The sequence below is a fragment of the Pomacea canaliculata genome, linkage group LG11 (assembly GCF_003073045.1).
Source record: "Pomacea canaliculata isolate SZHN2017 linkage group LG11, ASM307304v1, whole genome shotgun sequence".
NCBI lineage: Eukaryota > Metazoa > Mollusca > Gastropoda > Architaenioglossa > Ampullariidae > Pomacea > Pomacea canaliculata.
Genome location: NC_037600.1, coordinates 21649853 through 21671447, shown reverse-complemented (window position 1 = coordinate 21671447; position 21595 = coordinate 21649853). Strand labels below are relative to the sequence as shown.

Sequence of the window (21595 nt, the reverse complement as noted above, 5' to 3'; positions counted from 1 at the left end):
AGGTGGAAGGCAGTTTGAGCATACCACTTGCCATCAAGAGGATTATATTAAAAAAAACTCCCAATAAGTCTAGATTGCAACAAGGGAGGCCTGTCTGCTATATCTCAAGATCATCAAGATGAAGCCTCTTCAATAGCTGCATCAAACCACTCCAAGAACTCTAGTTGGAAGTTGCTGAAGATCTGCCATTGCAAAAACTGTTAGATTCAAAATCAAAGAAATGAAGCATGAAAGTGTAGATGGCAGAAACACAGAAGAATCATCTGAAGCAATAATGGAGGGTAGTCTCTAAATCAAGCACAAAGCAACAATAATACAAACTCTCCAATTACTACAAGAAATAAGAGAAGAGAGCAGCTGATGTCACACAGCCATGGAGTGGCCTCCTTATGTTTCATGTTTTTTAGAGCCTAACCATATTTCATTCTCGCCTTGACATTTTTCTAATGTTCTGCCATGAAGTAAAGCATGGATGATGAAGTCAAGACAATTCCATCAAAGAGAGATGCTGTGGCTGAGATCGAAGAGGTTTTGCTGGGGCTGTGCACTCTTGCATAACTTCATGGCGTCTCAGCACAGCACCAGTATTGTAGTGCAGATCTACAAAATCATTAGGACTCTTTGATAAAAGCAGACCAATATTGACTCACACATAGTCTTGTGTCTGATGAAATCCCCTGTCACTAAGATCAACATAATAGTGAAGCAGAGAGAATAACCGATAGCCTTAGTTGCTAAAGACAAACAAACAAATCAGCTTGGTGTACTTTGAATGGAATCTTGCTCTCAAAAGCCTGGGTCCATAAGGCTTCCATTCCAGCAGTGCCTTTTCAGTTTTCTTGTTGAGGAGTAGAGCCACTCCTTCAGAGTGCTGACCGTCTGATCTTCCTGAGAACAAGATAGTATGTCCTGACGCTAGTCTCCTCTTTCCCGTGCCGGTCCATCTGACCTCACTGACTCCCAGGATGTCCAAGTTGTAGTTGTCAAACTCCTTGACTAGTTGGGGCATCCTGCCAGTCTGGTACAAGGTCTGGATGTTCCAGCACCCCACCCTCAACTTTTGCCTTGGCTTTAGTAAATCGAAACTCACAATAGATCAACAGAAACAACCACAAAAATACGTAGAGCTAACCTCCTCCAGCCGTCAAGCGAAAGGACGTTACTCTAGCATGCTGAGCATATCATAAAATCACAGCAGTGTTCAAAGACTGGTTTTTAGACATTGCCCATAGGAATGTTCTGTTTGTAGAAATATAACAATTATGTAGCTGATTTAATTCTGGTCTAGCATTTAGGTCTATTTCATCTGTTCAGTGTAATCATTGATGCAAGTAGATGAAGCATTAATTGTTTTTCTTTTGTTTCAGAATCAGATCTGCCAGAACCAGATACGACGCATGGATGACGACAACAAGACACTGAGGCAGCAACTGGCGCAGGCTGCAGACCGTGAGCGTGACCTGCGGGTCACCATCAAAGAACTGGAGCGTAAGCTGGGTGACGTGGAATCTACGGTGAGATTAGGCAATCTCTCACTCACTTGAAATGACAAAATGTCAGCTGTAACATATTTTCTTGTGGAGTTGAGCTTAACATTTAGTATCACAGGATTAACATTTTATTGAAGTTGGTGTGAACTTACTGTCTTTGTATAAGAGATTTGAAAGCTGTAGATGTAAGGGCATACTTGTCAGAGTGCAGTGTGTGATAGAGACAGCCCCTGGCACTGCCAGCTAGGGAGTGGGTAATAAGACATACAGCACAAGGAAGTGCTTTGTGCATTCCATGGTATACAACATTTCGATTTTAGAATTTTGCTTGAAATTGTGGTTTACTTACGTCTAAGTAATGTCTAGTGATTATGTATCTATGAGTTTGCCCCATTTACACTTTGCATCCTTGCTGTGTGGACAGTAGCATATACTGTAGCAGAGAGCCCTGTTATCTGCCTGCTGTGTCTAGTTAAATACAGACTGTGATGGAGAGCTTTGTTATATCCCGTATCACCTCTGCTGCCATGTTAATCAATGGACTAAAATTTCAAGTCTAGTGTGTTAATATATGTGTGTATGTATGTAGGTGCATATGTGCATTAATGGGCTCTTTAAGTATTTGCGTGTGTGTGTGTGTGCACAGAGGAAGGAAGAAGCTATGATGGCCAGAATCAAGGAAGCCGAGAGTGTGCAGCTGATAGCAGAACTACGACAAAAAATTGCAGAAATTGATATCCAAGTAAGCCCACACAGGCAGATTACTCCTCCTGGAATGTAGGATATTTCATTAGCATGTCACCTCCTCCTTCCACGCAGATTTTGACACTATTTGTGTAAATGTGTTGAAAGTGTGTTGGACATACAGCATGCATTTATCTTTTTAGTGATATTGATGCATGGTAGATATGCTGTAGCAGCTGAGGCACCTATTCCACTTCGTTTATTTCATGTATATATCTTGAATCTGTTTTAATGCAGGCTAATTACATGTATATCAACAGTCATAGTCATCTTTTACAGGGCTGTGTAGTGGTTTATTTGGCGCAGGTTTCTCTTGTCCATTTTGATGAAGTTTTCTGTCATCTTCTGCAGGCACAGTACTGTTTTATCCAGCCTAAAGGCACAGGTGTCCATATAATTTACTTTTGAGTTGAACTTTTTTGACAAAAGAAACTTTGTTTTTCTCTTTGACTTTTTCCTAACATGAAGTTATTTTCAAATAGTTTTTACATTCACACTTTAAAATGTTGTGTGAATAATTTGTTTCTTTTAAATATTTGTGCTGCTGATTGTTTAGGAGTTTTGGCTAGAGAGTAAGCGAAAATGTCTTGTGTAAGATTAAAGATATGATAAAGATGAAGATAATGAATGTTATTTGCTTTAAGGTAGGATTGTAAGTGATACAAAGTAATACTGTAAACTAAGTTTTACAGGAGAAACAACTATGAGGCTTTTTACAGATTCACATTTTTGCTTTTTTCAAAGTGATATTGTTTTTAATTTAAATTTCTCTGGGAGGGTGTGAAATGGGGAGTGGGGAAAGTCGTTTACTAGCATATTTCATATCAAGAAATTGTATGGTGTTTAATTATTTATTGTAATGATAGGAGGTAGAGAAACAGGAAGAAATGATACCAGTAAAGCACTTATCCTGGCAATGAGTTATAGAAAATACCACACTGACAATATAGCATTTAAAGTCAAGGCTGAAAAGTTGTTATCATAATAAAGAAATGTGGGATAAATGAGGGACAAGTGAAAGCCCCTTCGACAGTTTGAAAGTGACCTGTTAGTGGCTTATTGTGTCTAGGGTGAGTGTGTGAAAGGTAAATCCACCTCACTCCACTTGCAATCTTTCCGAGCTAAATTAGTTATCTATCACTGTAGAGTGGGCAAGAGGGGTTTTCTCAGTCACCAAAGCAAGTGAGACTGAAGCAAGTTCGTAAGGCTGTATAGTATAGAATAATGTGCTGTATAGCAGTGGTTCTAAAAGTATTTCAGACCACGAACTACTTTACTAAAGTAAAACATACGGCGGACCACCAAGGCCTAAAATCACTCTGTACCACGAATTTCAAATTTAAATAGCCGCATTTGTTTCATTACAATTGAAAACTAAACATACTTTTGTGACAGTAGAATAGTAATACATTTATATCAAATTACACAACTACACAGTTAAATGACACAATACTTGCGCTATAACAGATATTTGGTAAGCAAACGTTTAATGCGAATGAGCAGTTGGGCATCAATAAAATTAGCTGATCTGCCAATTTAAACATCACTTTGCTGACATATGATGACCGCGGACCACACTTTAAGAACCACTGCTGTATTGTAAAATGTGCTGTTAGTTTTACTAAGGGGACTTCATGGCTCTAACATATTGAATAATACAGCATAATCAAAGCTTTGGAGTTGGCATGGTAACATGAGGTGGTTATGCTACAGAGGGAGGAGATGCTTGCTGCCGGACAGTTCCAGACCAAGATGGACAAGGACGACCTTGAGAGTCAGCTTTATGACTTGCAAGACCAGGTTAGTCAGGGTGTGTAATGGTTACTCTTTTATTAGCCATGGTGTGAAATTTAGTCATGTCTAATAGCTTTTTTTGAGTCATGGTGCATAATGGTCACAATGAGGAATGTGTGGTGGTTACTCTTTAGTTAGTAAGAGTGTGCAGGGGTTATTCTTTAGTTAATAAGAGTGTGTTAACAGGAATGTGTAGTGGTTACTCTTTTTATTGCTCTTCTGACTCTTGTTTCTTGCTTTCCAGTTTTTCATATTTGCTTTTGTTTGTGGGCTGTCAGCTCCTCTTATTTATTTCATTGATTCTTAACACATTTTACCTTCTTTCACTGTGACTGTCACAGATGGATGTCACTAAATTACAGTCACTCAGGACTTGTACATTATTTCAACAAGATGATTGTCTTTTTGGCTGTGCAAGTGACAACATGTTAGTTAACATTAAAAATTCTGTTCTAACAGTATTCAGTTCATATATACATTTATCATTTGAATCATATGCCAAAACCATCAGTAGTCTTTTGATTGGTACCTGCCATTGGGTGGAGCACATAAACACACAACAGTTCACATGGCCCATCACTCTTGCCTATTTTGGGCGATAGTGAGCAGGTCCTGCACAGAACAACCATGGTGTCAGCCACCCTAAAAGGTGCCATGAAGGATCGACAGTCTTTGATAAGGTGTCACTTGGCCTAACCAGACCAGCTTATGTCACTTGACTGTTGCAAGTAGAGGTTCCTGGTGTCCTACGAGTGTGGCAACCATGTTTGAAGTCATTGGTTTTCTGTTCTCTGTATGAGATCCAGAGGAGGAAGAGAACCTGTAAGTCAGGTGTTAGGATTTAGTGCACAGTCCTGCCCAGGGGAAGTAATCTCTCATCATTGTAATGCGAATGGTCATATATTTTCCATTTATCAACTAGTAATAAATGTTTTTCACAATACATGAATGCATACACCCTTCAAGTTAACACAAATTTTGATCACATACATTTTGCATAACCATGATTCATATTCATCCATCTCTAGGTAATAATACAAAAATATGTTAACGACATCATCATGATACTCACCCATCTCTAAATGATACAGAAATAGCTTGACCTTGATTAGACAAGGTTTCAGGTGGCATGATTCAGAGGTCGTGGTGATACACATCTCACAAACATGATAATCTGAATGTCAGTACAGAATTTATCTCAGAGAGTTAGCAGCTCATTCACAGCTCTCAAACACGGTGATTGACTTTTAAATGATCAGTACAGAGATTTAGCTTAGCAGCTCTAGATTGCTTCTTTAACCCTTTGTACCTGCCTATGGTAGTGAAGTCTTTTCTACACAGCATATATTGTCAAGTTTGTCCACGACAGCGACATATTTGATGCAAGTGCACAGTATCTTCATATATCTTCATATTCTCATTGGAAACTGTTGTTGATGACAGGTGATTCAGCTCAAGATGTCAGCCTCTTCTCGCACTGACAGCAACTTCAACATCATGACAGCCAGTTTTTTGACACAGCACGACTCTGACGAAGAGTGGGATGTGGAAGTCCGTGACTCAGAAAATTTGGATCGGACGTTGTCTGACATCATCGAGGGCAGATCACCTTTTTCAACACCCAGCAAGCCCATTCCTCGCTTTGACTCTTTAGATGGTTCTGGCCTTGGTCATCTGTTTGCTGACAATGAGGCTAAACATTCCTCTAGTTGTTCAGAGAGCCTTCAAGATTCAGAGGAGGGAAATGGACAGAGTGGAAAGCCACCATCAAGCAGTGGTGAAACAAACATTGCTTTCAGATATTCTGCCCCCAGTTGGGATGGTGCACCCAATACCCATACCTTAGATAACCATGACTGTCTGGAGACAAGACAAACACCACAAGATGGCACCACAAGCTGTGATAAAACTGTACTTGCCCACACAAGTGCAGTAGGTGCAGCGACAGGCAAGGCACATGCAGACTTGCTGCAGCAGAATGGACACTTGCAGAATTCCATCAATGGCAACTGTGAGGACAAGTCTGGTGAAGATAAAACTTGCTTTCACACATCTCAAGATGGCCTTCTTGTTAAGGCTTCCAGGACAGGTGAGTTTGCTGGTACTGAAGTAGCTGTAAATAACAATGGTCTTGATAGTGAGACCAATTCTTCATTTGATGACTACGTTTTCAAGGAGACCACTGTGTGACACCACTAGACCCAAGTCTCTTATGGTCACTATAAAGTGAGGCAGAGGATGTCAGAACCACATGGGCCCAACTGAAGGGGGGCTGCCCAAAAACTGGGTCCACTGGCGAGGTAACAAGGAGTAACAAGGACTAAAACTTTCAGATGAGGGATGACAGTGGCTGTCTAGTTCTGTTTCGTACTTGCTAGGGCTGGTTTAGCCTTATTTGTACTGCTGCAACAAAAGAGAGAGCCGTTTGATTAATTTATTGTTGGGTCGTTAATGTCACAATCTTAATTTACTGTTGGATTGTTAATTTTGCTGATAGTTTATACAGTTCAAGATACATTCAGCAGAGATTGAATTTTTTTTCTTTACAAGGTAAAGAATTCTAAACACAGTTAAAATAGATGAAGATTTTTGTGTGAAAATAATACAGATGAGATTTCTCTGTTCCCAAGTGGCACACATGATAAAATAATAAAACAGCTTTTTGAGTTGTTTGCAAATAGAGGCATGCATTCAGTGGCTTGTGATGTTACTTGCTAAATACTTGACAACAGCTTTGTTTATGCTGTGTTCAGCTTACGTACATTCTCTGTCTTCTATTTACATAAACCCTTGCTTTGCTTGAAGTTCTTTGGTTGTTTTCATCAAGATGTATGAGCTTTATTTTTTAACCTTTTTGATTAAAATCTTCCAGAAAAATATACTTCTACCAGCACTCAAGACACCTGCCCAATCCACGTCATGTGCAATTCTTGCAGTTTTTATTTCCTGATTTAAAAAATTTGTTTTTGATTATCCTTAAAATGAATTTCTGTTTTCTTGTTGCTCTTGCAGAAAAGTGAAATGCATGCTGCATGCAGGTGCTGCCTTGACTTGGCTTCTCCATTCTGCAGCTGACATGCTGGACATGAAGACCACACAGTTTGTGCATGCATACGTCTTCAGTTCATATTGTGCAAGACATGGAGACCATACTGTATGTGCATGCATGTGTCTTCAGCTCATATTGTGCTAGACATGGAGACCACACTGTATGTCCATGTTCAGTTTGGGGGAAATGACAGAAAAAAACCCACTCCATTTTATCAACAATAAGCGGCCCACAGCAACCCCATCTGGAGGAATAGGTTGCTTCAGCACTTGTTCCTTCTCTTGATATGCCAAGGCTTCTGTAAGATACACTATATCCTCGTAACTTTGTAGGTACCCTCATATAAAGAGACCTTTGTAGGCACCTTTATATAGAGACTTTAGTAGGTACCCTCAGATAAAGAGATGACATACAAACGGTAAGGAAACCTAAGTGTGGTTTGTGATTTGTGAACCAGTGGCTTGCTTTGTCCCCCATGTAGTAGCATGCTGGTAATTTCTGTGCTGGATTGTTGAAGATCAGATATCCTTCTTTACATCATATAGCACCTGGCCAGTTTGCACTTGTCTTGCCTTTGTAATTAGCGATGTATAACTTTGGTGTTATCCCCTTTGATGGCAACATGTATGTGATATTTTGATGTCACGTGTGGATAGTGTCTGGGTATTGGTTATTTTTTTCCTGTTTATTGATTTGTTTATGCCTGTAATTTTAACTGCCCTGTTGACCTGAATGTTCAGCTTGAGCCTGCATCACAAATGTCCCCTCCCTGCAACGAGTATTTTCATATCGGCAACAAAAAGGATGGTGAGTATCCTCATCTCATCATCGTCTTATCAGTGATATTACCAGAGAGTTTCTTCAGGGTTTATTTTAATATCAGGTACTGCACTACATCACCACTCAGAATATGATAGCTTTTGGAATATTGTTATGTGTTTAGTGTAGATATATATGTGTGTGTGTGTATATGTGTGTAGAAGGCATGAAAAACATATAGAAGAAACTGGATTTCTGTTTGCTGCTATTTTACTGCTATTTCTTGTGTTTAGTAGCATTGATCTTGATCAGTGTAAAGACAAAAATCTAAAATAATTATTGCTCTGAGACATGTACTTCGAAAAATACTCCCGGTTTAACTTGTTCCTCTTTCTGAGACTTGCTGGAGACTTCTTAACACATTGGCAACATTGCATACTATGCACAATCTGCTGCTCAAAGTAGGTTGCAGACATAACATGTCATTTTTTTTTTTCAGAATTAGGATGTGTGCTAATGGGCCGAAACACTAGTATAGCTATACCTCAAATTGAGATAAATCCCTAAACTGGCCCACAGAAGTTAACAAAGTGTATAGATTTTCTCTACCTCCCTTTTTCTTTCTAAAAAAATATTGCATCAGCGATGTGGTGAACACAGTGGTCGGTGTGCATCAGAAATCTTAGAAAAAGATCCTTGAAACAAAAACATAAAAAGAAGCAATGCTGACAGATATAGTTAATCAGATCATCTAATTGTGACAACTGTCAAGGACAATTCACACAAAATGAGGAAGTAATTGTGGATGAGCCCATGGTGATGAGGTGGGTAAAAGAAATATGGAGATCACTGAAAATCCTGACCTACAGTGTTGTTAAATAACAGCGAAAGACAATATTTCTGACTCTGCATTGAGTGATTTCATCAGTAGTGCCAAAAAACAAAAAAAATCAAATACCCTTCCACCATCACCACCACTATACTTCATCACTGCTTCAGCTTGGCAAAGGCTGCTCGACTTGCTACCACGATAGGACTGTAAGCCTCACCAGGTTGGCAAGGCCATATGCTGCAAACTATAAATGGGGCACATAGATCAGGAACTCGCTGCTGAGATTCAAACTGAACAAATGGAAACCTGTTGCTGTACAAAAAAAGACATCCTACAAATATTTGTTGCGAAGCCACAGGAGTTGCTTGATATCTTTCAGATTAGACTTCCTCGTCAGAATGCATATTTTAAATTTCAGTTATACTATAACTTATAGCTTTGATTTGTTCTCATTTCTTTTAATTCTTTATTGACAATATTTTGAAAACAATAATGAAGCACTTTTATATAGTGCTTTTCCTGGTACACCTCAATGTGTTTTGCAGCTGTAAAGCACACACACAGCCAACAAACATGCATAAACACAAGCCAGTTGCACACACAGCCAGAATGACATGCACAAGAAGACCCACATAAATCACTGGGACTGCAAGAAAATAAGTTGACAGAGCCCTCAAAATGCAATCTTAACCTGAATATAGTTATGCTTTGGAAACCAGTGCAGTTTAGCAAGTATGTTATGTGTTCTTTTTTTTCTGCAAAGCAAGAATTATTTTGGAACATCTGGAAGCAATTGATCTGTTGTTGAGGGAGGCCTATAGGTATGGAGTTGCAATAATCAAGCTGGGACATCACTGTTAAGATACAAGTCTGGTGCAGCAGTCAGAGACAAAGAACTAATACAGACAGTTTGAACAAGCTCCAGGAAGGCTGCATGACACAGACAGCATGGAGAGTGTTTGGTCAACATATATACCAAAGTATATCGTGGAAGCTTTCAATGAAATGTCATCACCAAAGTCCATACGAATCAAGATGTGACACAATAGCCACAGTTAGTACCTCAGTCTTAAATCGGCATTAGTTTTAGGTTATTGCTGTTATCCATGAAAGAACTTTCTGATTGGGATATATTGGATAGCTATCGCTCTGATATAACCTGCTCTTCTTTCATATATCATGCACTTTGGTGCAACTATTCAGTGGTTTTTTTTTTTCCTGGAATTGATTACTAATAGAAGCTAACCCTAGACCACTACATAAAAGCACTGAAGAGGCAGATCTGTAAAATGTTGCACGAGAACATGATCAACAGCTCATCACTCTGTTGTGTACTAGTCCAGGGTTGAACAAATTAACAATGTATGTAGGAAGATGGAATAGTTTTTAAGCATGTTGTTGGTCAGGATTACAAGATCAGTGGGAAAAGGTCTGAAAGTTTATTTAAATTCAGAAACTGGATCAGACATCATTCCCCTATGAAGTGATCACACCATAGGCACTGTACCACTCTACCATATTACCAAAGACTTGCACAAACATTTTTATTTGGCTCTTCATCTTGAGCTTTTAATAACACTTGTTTTCTTTCTGTATTTATGTAAGCCTTGTTTTCTATTTGTGTATGCCTTGTGCTAAACGAGACAATTTATGGAGGTTTGCCGTAGCACTTGTCACAGCATTTTTTTCATTCTTAATGTTTTCAGTCAGACACGGCTTTTGTGGCTGATTTTATTGATGACATCTTTAACGTTTGTTTACTGTCTCTGGTACTATGAGAAGAGCTTGCAATAACAGGTCTGTTGCAATTTGTGCTACCTTAAACTAGATGTTAATGTAGCGATGTGGTGAATGTCCTGTGAGTGCTAATGAGCACAATGATTGCTACTTTTAAGTATGTTTTAATACAGATGTTCTTTCCCTTTCTCTCATGCTTTTAAAAATACCACCATATATATGTACACATCAAAAAGAGGGAGACTTTCATTCATTGGTCGGTGGTTTAAAAACATTGTCCTGCATTTTCAGGTCCTGTAAGATACATGTACAAGAATTTGTGCACAGAGTTGAGATAAAGTGATTGGGACAGTCCATTTGTGACTGCAATTTGATGTTTATTTGTTTAACCTTTTTTTCAATATTAAGAGAATACATGTCATTTGTGTTCCCCTAATTCTTAAACCTGACAAAACAATTGAGAAGAAATTATAAGCTCTGTTGGTTGTTCAGCATGTTCAGAGTTTCTATGGCTTTTCTCACCCATCCATTGTTGCATATTTTAGCTATCATCACTGCAACCTGGCATGAAGCAGGGAAAATATGTATGGTGCAGGCAGTTACTGCTGTCGTTTCCTCACACTGTAACATTTAAACATCATATACATAATGATGTTGAGAAAATACAGTATGGGCTTTTTAACATGACTGAATTGAACTATTTGCTTAGATTTAGGAAATAAGGATCTTGTAGTCAGCTGAATCCAGACATTTGAAAATAATGTGAGGCTTCTCTTGTTCTTGAAGTCTTACAACAAGTTGTGAATATTCGCAGCTTGTTCTGTTCAAGGCTGCCCTAAGATGTGTCTCTCATGTAGTCAGTAATGAAATATAGACAATTCTTTTCCTCTCCTTAAAAGGCAAAAAGGTATTGAAAATATGCACTTAAAGATTGCTTATGCTAAACTGATCAAATGATCACTTACAGTTTCTAACATTTACCACACATTTCAGCTTAGTGTTAGCATTTACACTAGATCCTGCTCTTGCTAACTTGTTTTAGTTTCTGACACTTAGATGTTGCTGTCACTGGCATGCTGACATTTATCAATTCTGTGGTCTTAAAGGCAGTCATCATCCTTTAGTGTCTTGTTTATTTCGACACACATTCCATGCACTCTTGCTGGACTGGCATTTATCAGATTTTGTTGTCTGACATTATTACTGATGACTCCTTTGCTGCAAACTTGATTGTAATTGTACTGTTTCAGGCACTCTTGTACATTTGCTGCATACTTGATTGTGATTGTACTTTCACCAGCTCTCTTAAGCTGCTCATAAAAGCAATGTACATTACAAACTGACATATTCTTGTTACAAGAAGTGTACTTGTATTGCACGTCTATTTTTTACAGGCATATATTTAAGACATCGGTTCATGCTTTGGCATTACTGCACTGTTGCATTAATCCATTGCTCCTTTCCAGTGAAGGGAACCTGACATGACTTGTGGTCACTGGCATGTAGTGTCCAGCACCTACTTTGTCATAATGTAGGTTTTTTTTTTCTTTTTACATACTTTGTTTATCATAAATGTAGTTGGCTTGTTATGTCCTCTTGTCAATAAGGTGAACATTGTGAGTGCATAATGCTTTGTTGGAGAGACTGACTGTTTCTTCTGTATTTGCAAAAACAGCTGTGCATGGCCACACATCAGAAATCCAGCCCACCGACTTTATCAGCTGTGATCATTGGCAAACTAATGCTCTCAGAACAAATGTGTTTGAGGCAAATCACATTCAGTACAGTTATGCCATTTTCTGTCCTTGCTTTGGCATCCATTTTGTACAAGCTGTTGTGTTGAATGGTGTCCAGTCACTTAATCCCCAGACACTTCATCCCCGACACTTAATCCCCTGGACTTTTAATCCCTAAGCACTTAATCCCCGACAATTCATCCCCAACACTTAATCCCCAGACACTTAATCCTTTATAAAGCATTATGTAATGCTTCTATCAAAATTAGAATTAGAATACGTCATCCCCACACATTTACTCCTGTACAGAGCAATGTGTGATGTGTGATTTCTAATCACTGATTCTTCTATAAAGCATTGTTTAATGCCTCTATATTGTCAGCTACACAAGGCGTCTGTTCTCCAATCATGCGCTGGCACAGAGAAGCGTCCAAAGAGGAAATACGCTGAATTAGCCAGGAGAATTAGCAACATTGTAGAGAGATATGAGTCAATGGATCATCTTCTGCACCTCCGATCATTAGCTTACCTTTCATATTGATTAACAGCAATTACCTCGCGAACACTCAAGAACAATTTTCATATCATATTGTTGAAGAACATTATATTTACTAGCTTATATGAACTTTAACTAATGTTGTAGATGTTCAAATGACGTTGAAGTTAATAGCGTGATTTGAATCTGAATTATTTGAATTTCAATTACATTTTTTGCTGACTTCATAATTTTTATAGTTAAGGATTTAGTTTAGGGATTAAGTGTCTGGGGAGTAAGTGGTTAGGGATTAAAAGTCTAGGGGGTTAAGTGTCGGGGATTAAGTGACTGGGAACCGTGTTGAATGTTTATGAACAGATAAAATATGAATAGTTCTTGGTCTTCTAAAATATAGTCATCACTGTAATGGTTTGCAGAACTTTTTATCTTGTGATCTTGATCAGCTATTCACCGGTGTCCGAGTGATAATGTTTGACAAAATGCGTTGAGGCACAATTTTTACACTTCAGTGAACATTAACAAGGTTGGTGGCTTACAAAAACAGCATGGAGGATTTAAGCAGCTTCTGAAAGATTTTAAGGATTAACATATCTAGCAATAGGAAAATAACGCATCATGCTCATGCTATGTATTTGTAAGCATTTGCCTTGTATTTCACTACAGTGTATTAGGTGCATTATTGAGTGTAGTTAGCTGGGACAAGATAGCAACACATGCCTTAAAGTGAATTCACTTTGAGGTCTCATTCTGTTTGGCTGATTTGAAACAGGCTTGGACAAACTTGCAGATTAGATTATGGGAAATAGCTAAGAGAATTTGATATAAAATATCTTTACTTGATATAAGAGCATTGAAAAGCTTCAGAAGTATTGTGTGTGTTCTAGTCTTCCTGCTAATTTTATCGTCGCCTCACAAAATCATTTTGGATTTGTAAGCTTTATTTTCTTTTTCAGGGCCGACTTTTCATAAAACACTTTATAACATTTTCTTCCAATTAGTTTTTTTAAAGTATTGTTGGATATTAATTATAAAGATTTGTGAGGCAATGCTGCCATTGGTGTATGTGGAAACAGCATGAGGGTTAAAATCTTGATTTTTAACCTGACTACCACTATCACAATCCAGCAAGGCCCTGGAGTTGATTTTGGAGATTTTTGGGTAACTTTTTTAAATTTTAGTTTGGGCAACACACTTCATCTTCGCTATTGCTACTTATTCTCTTCTCGTGACTAACACTTATTCTCTTCCCTAGGTTGCCCCTTTAGAAATGCTCAGATATCTCAGAACCCTGATGCTGTAATAGATATATTTATAATGTAATAAAGAGGTATTTATGAAGCAGGCTATTCTCTTACCTACCAGATAAGGGCTTACTCAACCAATCTGTGCAATATGACTATGGGGTGGGCTTAGATAGGTCTGTGATGAGTATGCCTGGTTTACCATTATGTGCATAAAATACAAAGTGGAAACAAGAATTGTAAAATCATTTGTTGAGCTGACTTGAAACCTGTATTGTTGTTAGTAAAACTGCATACATGTATTTCTAGTAAAATTGTGTGGATATATATGTACTTAAACCTTTCCCAGTTTTCACACATGCAAGATTTTTGTACAGAAGTATTTTTGGCAGATTTGTATATGCATGTGTGTGTGTGTGCATGCAGAATTTTGAAGAAATAAATGTTCCAGAAGTTTGAAATGGACTGAATTATTTGTGATTGCCTAAAATGCTAGAAAACACTTTAAAGCACTCTTACTCTTGATACAATTATCACACTTCTTAATACCTGCTCCAACAAAGTTTACAGGGTGTGAGAGTACAAGCAACAGTGTATCATAAGTGTTGTGTGGGAGAGACCACACAATAATGCTCACAATGTGCTACTGTGATGGTAATGTTCTAAAGCAAATCTACAGGTCTGTTGGTCAATTAACACATCCAGGGCACATGGTTATGAATTAAGGTGAAATGATCATCAGTCATCTTTTGACTGGCACCTGTTGTTGGGGAAAGTACGTGGATGCACGCAGTTGCTGACAGGGCCTGCTACACTTGCCTATTTTGGGAACAGCAGGTCTTATAAGGACTAATCCAGTCTTTGACGTTTGTAAACCAGTTCTTCCTCTGGCCACCGTGGTGTCGATCACCCTCCAAGGTTAAACCTTAAAGGTTAATTTTTGACAATATGTTGTGCCAGGTCACTTGGCCAAAGACCAGCTTGGGTCTCAAGACTTGCAAGTAGAAGTTCCTGGTGTCCTGCAAGAGTGGCAACTGTGTTTCCTACATTCATTGGTGATCTCAGCCAACTGGTATTATCAGTGGCATCAAAATATCACAAGGCAATAGGATAATCTCACAAACTTGATTTATAAATGGGCAAGGTCCAGAAAATCTCTCACAAATTTAATTTCTTTGCCACAAACAGCATAGATCATGTCACAGACCTCTTCCATTTTGAGACATTTACACTAAAAGCATCCTCACACTGCATGCACATCAGCTTGTTTTTATAATCGTAATATCTCTGTTAACTTTCAGAAATGCTAACATGGTACTCCATCAAAATTTGCTTGAACTTTAAAATCATCTCTTTTAAAGGGTTTAAACACCTAAACACCTATATAAAAATGATTTCATGAAATAGCGTTCTCATACAGCTCTCTCCACAACCCCCATCTCTCTCTTTCTCTCTCTCGCGCGCGCGCACACACACAGATGTGCATGACTACAAAAAAGTAAAGATGTGGGTAAAGACAGAACAAATTCAACATACGTACTGACTACATTTATGTGAACAGGTGGAGTTCACCCATGCTCACAAGACCTTAAGCTGCCTTGATTAGTGACATGACACCTGAAGCTTGTCATCACAACATACTTGTAAAAATGTTCGTGGAGCAGAGTAGATCTTTCAGAATCCACGAGTTATTTCCCTTGAAACTGTCATGCGAAAAATGAGAACCTAAGTTTTAAAAAATTCATAATTGCTATGCCAAAAGAATGTAACTGGATCAAGTACAATGACTGTTAGTCCATCAAGTACAACTTCTTGGTTCCCACTTATCTTCATTCACAGCAAGTTTTTCTCAGCCACTTTTCCTTTCTTCCAGGCTTTAGCACTTAATTAAGTCAAATCATAGCCAGATATACATATGGCCAACCAAATGTCTTTAGCACATAATCAGCTGAAGTCATAGCCACCTATACGTCTGGCCAACCAAATGTCTTTTACCATGATGGTAACACGCCTTGCATGGATCGCACACAAGTTTGTGTCTTCAAACATCCTCACCAAAAATGCCTCAGCGGCCTAAACAAAGAACAGTATTATTGCAGCAAATGTCTAGCAAAGAAAATCTTAGTAATTATTTAGTTACAAAGAAAGCTTTTGCATCAAAAACATTCTCTTTGAGTACTGTTTTCCCTTGCAAACAAATAAATAAAATTAAGAAAGCAGACATAAAAGACACACCTTTAACCAGTTTACAAGATGGGAGACAGTCTTAAAAAGAATCTTCATTTAGGGCTAGACTATTCTAATAATCTCAATATATTTTCAAGGTAAAAAGGAAAAGGTTGTTTTGGTGTGCATTACATCTTAAACCATTGTTTCCCATCAGCCATTACTGGTCTATGAGCAGCTGGAATCGAGATACTTCATTTAAAATAAAAGCATGCATCAGTGTTTAGTTTGAAGCACTTTTCAAAGAACCTCTTAAGCACTGTGACCATAATCATGTATATGTCAAACAGAATGAAGAACATCAAGAAGGCTGCCCTGTTGAGTTAACCTGGATACCACATAAAGGGCCACACACTGCCCAATGCATCTGCTCACCTCTTGCAAGGCCATGATGGCCGTGGCACTCCAGTAAAGTCGCTCTCGGTTTGGGTATAGTTTCATTGCAACCTCTCTGACCTGTAAACACCATCACACAACTGCTTCTTAGACACCAGAGTACAGCTACTACACAGACATCAGCACATGATTCCAACACGGACACTATGGATGCCCCAACATGCATACAATCAGCAAAAGTCACCAAACTTGTTATGCTGCCAGACCTTCCATGAGCATAATCATCTTCTAAAACACTCTCTCTTCCTAATTTCAAAATGAGCTTAAAACACTTCAATTAGAGTCTTTCATCAACCACTCTTTATATTTTTCTTCCTTTAGCCAGTTCTCCTGAAAAGAACACTACCCCGGCATTTTTTTGAATCGTCAAGAAGACTAAGAAATGTGGTCATCTGTCAAGACTAAAATCTCGCGAAACGTAAGTTCTCGTCGTGAACGAGACTTGGCAGTCGTGTGATTGAACTAGCGGTGAGGCGAAGAATCGTCTGTATTTTGCGCCAAAGTCGACTCCGAAAATACATTTGTGGATTTATAAGAGGCATGAAAAATAAATCTGTGGTAATATTTTATCGATATAAGGACTTGTAAGGGTCACAGAGAAAATGTAAGGACCTGTGTGAGGAATTGTAAGGACCGCATGGCAAATATAAGGACTTATAAGGCCTTACGGCAAAAATTCTCTACGTAAGGACCTGTAAGGACCCTGCAAACCCTGTTCATGGAGAATGAGCTACAAACATTTTAACAATCAGGCTGTTAGTCGGTATATATAAAACAAAATGGTTTTCTTTGTCTCCTTACAAGACACAATAAGTATCATGACACAGTTGATCCCAACATCAATAGCGATGCAAGAAGCTCTGTTTTAAATACCACTGCTGGAAATGTCTGAACATAAAGTGCAGCTCACCAACCAAAACCAAAAACCACAACAAAAAAAACTGCACGAACTTAACTTACCAAGCGGGAAAATGGCAGCTTTCGAATTAAGAGAGATGTGGTCGACTGGAAATGCCTTATTTCTTTCAGTGCTTTGGTTCCTGGACGATACCGTCTCCTTCTGGGACTTTGTGGCCCACTTTCATCAGAAGTACGTCTTTGGCCAGCTCTGCCTGAGCCACTTTGTTGTGATTGTGGCTGGCTTTCTGAATCTCTGCCTGCCAGCATTATGTTTTTAAAGTTTAAAAAATACTTACACCACAACTGTTTATTAACATCAACAAATATGTACTAACTTTGACAATTGCTTACTAACACTGACAAATGGTTGCTAATGCTGACAGTGACAAAATGCTCTGAGTACTAGCTACTTCTATAAGACTCTCCCTTGATGCAGCACTTCATAGGAAATAAAAATTGTTGGATTACAAAGAGGTTTAGCTACGTTACTCAAATAAATCAAAGATAAGGCAAGTTTCTCCATCCCAATCATGTCTTAAAAGTTATGCTTGCAATGTAGTGTCAGTACTGGCTGTCTTCCAGATAACGAGATCTAGTGATTTGTGACCCTAGCTTAAGTGTGTGTTTGTGTGTTGAAAGAGAGAGAGCAGGTACACATCAACAATTTTCCACAAACTCACAAAATAATAAAACCAGGTAGACAAAAGTGACAGTGATGACCTAGCAACGAAAGTACTCAAAGCACTAAATGGTCGGTACACCATAAGGTCAATGTACTGAATGGTTGGTGCTCTGAATGGGGTAGCAAATAACAAAAACCTGTGGATGTGAAAATGCTGACCAGTAACTCAAGGTAGATTCTACTTAGCACTGGATACACAGCAGATCTGATGCACATATCCATCATGTGGTAATGACTAAGTAACAATGAATTGTACATTTTGTTTTTCTAAGAGTGGCAGATTGCTGTGATCACTTTGATAAAAGAAAACAATAAACTTTGGCATACATGAGTATAACTGATTGAAAATTAAACACATCTCTGCACCTTGGTTGAAAACTTGAATTATCTATTTCTCAAAATATATGGCAGTCTACATACGTTATGCAATAAAATATTTGTTTTCGGGAAAATTACTAAGAGGGACACACAGCTGCAGTTCACTACCAGACTAATATGCAACATAAGCAGTACCACTTAGAGCAGTGAACTCTTTCCTGTATCAAACTCCTTTATTAATTACAAAAGTGTTCATCAAATACTGCTACTAAAATTACTAGCCTTACTGAAAGCAGCCTAAATGAAAGATGTGGCTGTACTCAGCAGTCCTTGGATGTTGAGATCATCCCACATCATCAGCACCGGATGGAGGGAAATAAAAGATTTCACAGCAGTCGCTGAGTGTTGAGATCATCCCACAGCATCAGCACCGGATGGAGGGAAATAAAAGATTTCACAGCAGTCGCTGAGTGTTGAGATCATCCCACAGCATCAGCACCGGATGGAGGGAAATAAAACTCGCACACTTCAATATGACAGCTAAACACGAAAACAACAAAAATTAAAATACACACCTCTTCTTTTTGGTGTACTCTGCTTTTTTCTTTGGCTTACTTCTGATGGTCGTACCATTGTTACTGCCGTTCATGCCGTGTAAAGGTATCGACATCTACAACCGACAGCCAACCGCCATTTCAAACACAGCGGCCGGCGAAATGAGAGTGCTCTCCCCTAGTCCCCGCCTCTCGTCTGCTGCGCGACCTTAGCTGTCGTTTTAACCGACGATTCCCTCATAATTTCCAAAACATCTTCATAATCTTAATTTTTAATACCCCAGCAAGTAGTACGGACGTACACACCAAACACTAAAACGTGAGAAACGAGAAACGTGGGTGTCTGGCTGTCAACACACCGAGCAGTGAGAGCAGTGGCTGTCGTCGTCTTGCTGACACGCTGTCGACGAATGGTCGTGAAAGTAGCCAACATGTAGCCAAGCTACGGCTACTTTCTAAAATGTAGCTACGGCTACAAGCTACTTTTTTTTAATTTGTAACCGGCTAAGCTACAAACTACAAAATTTGTAGCCGGCTACAGTAGCTGTAGCTAGACTACTCTACTAGACTACAGCTACTTCCCATCCCTGCTAATTAGTTAAAATCACATAAAATCATTCTTAGTCAAAAAAATTGTATATTGCATAACAGGGTATTTTACTTGTAAGACAGATATTTTTAAACTTTGAACATTTAAATAAATGTGAAAGTTGGACTGTTTTGCTGTGAACGTTCATTAAGATAACAAAAGTTATTCTTGTCACATTTTATTTTCCTAGCCTTACGCTAAGGTTAGTTGTAAAATAATAAAGAGAGGAAACTTTGCCTGAGTCATATGCAATGATTTGATGCCCAAGGTCACCATGAAAAATTAAATTTATAGATACACCCCATTTAGGTGATTTTAGAAAAATGGTTGTAAATTTTTATTTACTATGACTTCATACCCCAGGATCATATTCTAAAGAACTCTGTGACATTAATTAAGGCTTTTGCAGAAGGTGGCACTTCTGCAGTGCAAATAAGTCATGCTGCTAAAAAAATTGCACTTTCATCTGAAAATGTATTCACAAATGATAAAGTCAATGTTTCTCAAGATAGTTTTCAGAAAGAAACATATGCAAGTTCACAATAACAATATTTAGATTTGTTGTTTACTCTCTGAAAGTCTACCATCATGTGTAAATGTCAACAAATGGTGACATAGGCCTACTTTACCATATGTCACAAGTAAAGCATGCAATTATTAAATAATTTTTAACTTAGAGTTACCATTCTTGTAGAGTTACTCAAATACAGTTGTGTGCATTGTCATTTTAGTTCCTTTAAACTGAAACAGTTTTTCAAAAGTTAAACAGACCTACCATACACTCAACACATATGTTGAAAGTATGTGTCATTGTTTCTTCAAATTTGTAAAGTTCAAAGCTTTCAAATATTGTTGTTGCAAATGAAAGATATATCATATCATATCTGTCATCATTTGTACAGTACCGGCACACAATAGTGCCTGCACGATTTAACTCTCGTTGTGAAGCTTTTGGGCATTCCTCGTAACCAAAATGCACATGAGACCTTGAGTTGAAACGACTGAAGAGCTCCATGTGAATAAGGTCTATTGACTGCGTGTGTAGACATACCAAAACACAAATGTGGGCATGCACAACATTGTTGGAACCTTCCTGGAGGGAGGCTGACTCTGAGGTCAGCAGAGAAAGAACTGCCTGGTAAACATAAAGACTGTGTCACACTGGACAGACTGCATCACACAGGACCTGCTTGCCGCCACTCTTTCTAAATTGCAGCATTCCCAGCCTGCAAGAACTCTTGGGTCCCTCATGGGACCTCTTCGGGAAGAAAGTTGGGTCCCTCTCGGGTTTTGGAAGCGGGACCCTAAGGGGACCTCGTAGGGAATTCCCACGGGTTGCCATGTTTTCCCACGAAAGACCCACCCACCTTCCCACCAAAAAACCATTGCATACCCACCGATCGCCCATGAGAAGTCGTGTTTTCCCATCAAACTCCCAACTCCCACTCCCCTCTTGCTGCATTCCTCACCCTTTCTCACTTTTACTTACACTGGTACACAGGCTTGCACACCATGAAGAAAACATTCAACAGCTTTTCAAAATCTCGTTTCCTCACAACGCATAAATAGTAGGCAAGAGATATCATTAAACAATTTTATTATTTACACCAAAAAAACTATTTTAACAGTTTACATTATTTAAAGCATTAAAGTTGTTTTTGAACATAAGCATTCATCCAATTATTTACATAAAAATTGCAGTCAATAATTTTTTACCCCATGAAAGTTATTTTTGAAATAATTATTTATAACATAAAGTCAAACAATTTACATAAAAGATAGAAAAATATGACACCAAAATCGATCCATGAGTGGTGGAATCCCTGTAGAAGAAAAGAAAAAAAGTTACAATGTATTTACATATTTTGATTTTTGCTATGTAAGTAGAACTAACCTCTCACATAGATGAAAGCTTAACTCTTTCTTTATGCACTCAACACGGGTGGCCGATTTTGCCCTGCTCACTTGTTACGCAGTATTTACATTGGGCTTATGCATTGTTGTAATTTTTTTAGGCTTTACAGCTCGTGGTTTAAAAGAAAAAATTAATAA

The 21595-nt window shown here is 38.4% G+C and overlaps 2 protein-coding genes across 10 annotated transcripts in view; one reads left to right on the top strand and one right to left on the bottom strand.

Moving 5' to 3' along the window:
- Positions 1 to 10759, top strand: part of LOC112574668 (EVI5-like protein) — a 62041-nt gene extending 51282 nt beyond the window's left edge. For 7 of the 9 annotated variants that reach the window (XM_025255877.1, XM_025255878.1, XM_025255873.1 and 4 more), the window contains 4 exons: positions 1368 to 1514; positions 2137 to 2232; positions 3948 to 4034; positions 5472 to 7033. In XM_025255877.1, the coding sequence (XP_025111662.1) occupies positions 1368 to 1514; positions 2137 to 2232; positions 3948 to 4034; positions 5472 to 6218 (1077 nt within the window). In that variant the 3' untranslated portion in view covers positions 6219 to 7033. The other 2 variants (XM_025255879.1, XM_025255882.1) reach the window with 2 other exon arrangements.
- A 4269-nt stretch (positions 10760 to 15028) lies between these two features.
- On the bottom strand, positions 15029 to 19151 carry LOC112575517 (histone H3-like centromeric protein cnp1). The gene is made up of 4 exons (XM_025257438.1): positions 18976 to 19151; positions 17461 to 17657; positions 16480 to 16560; positions 15029 to 15951 (listed from the first exon to the last, which is right to left on the bottom strand). Exons 1-4 carry the CDS (start codon positions 19031 to 19033, stop codon positions 15823 to 15825), a joined length of 465 nt encoding a protein of 154 aa, XP_025113223.1. The 5' UTR covers positions 19034 to 19151; the 3' UTR covers positions 15029 to 15822.
- Between the last annotated feature and the right edge of the window lie 2444 nt (positions 19152 to 21595).

Excerpts from the sequence above, each read along its gene's own strand:
- LOC112575517 (XM_025257438.1), bottom strand. The coding sequence starts at position 19,033 with ATGGTACGACCATCAGAAGTAAGCCAAAGAAAAAAGCAGAGTACACCA. Across the intron at positions 17,658-18,975 it reads GAGTACACCAAAAAGAAGAG|GCAGAGATTCAGAAAGCCAG; the intron begins GTGTGTATTTTA and ends TAATGCTGGCAG. Across the intron at positions 16,561-17,460 it reads AGCTGCCATTTTCCCGCTTG|GTCAGAGAGGTTGCAATGAA; the intron begins GTAAGTTAAGTT and ends TGGTGTTTACAG.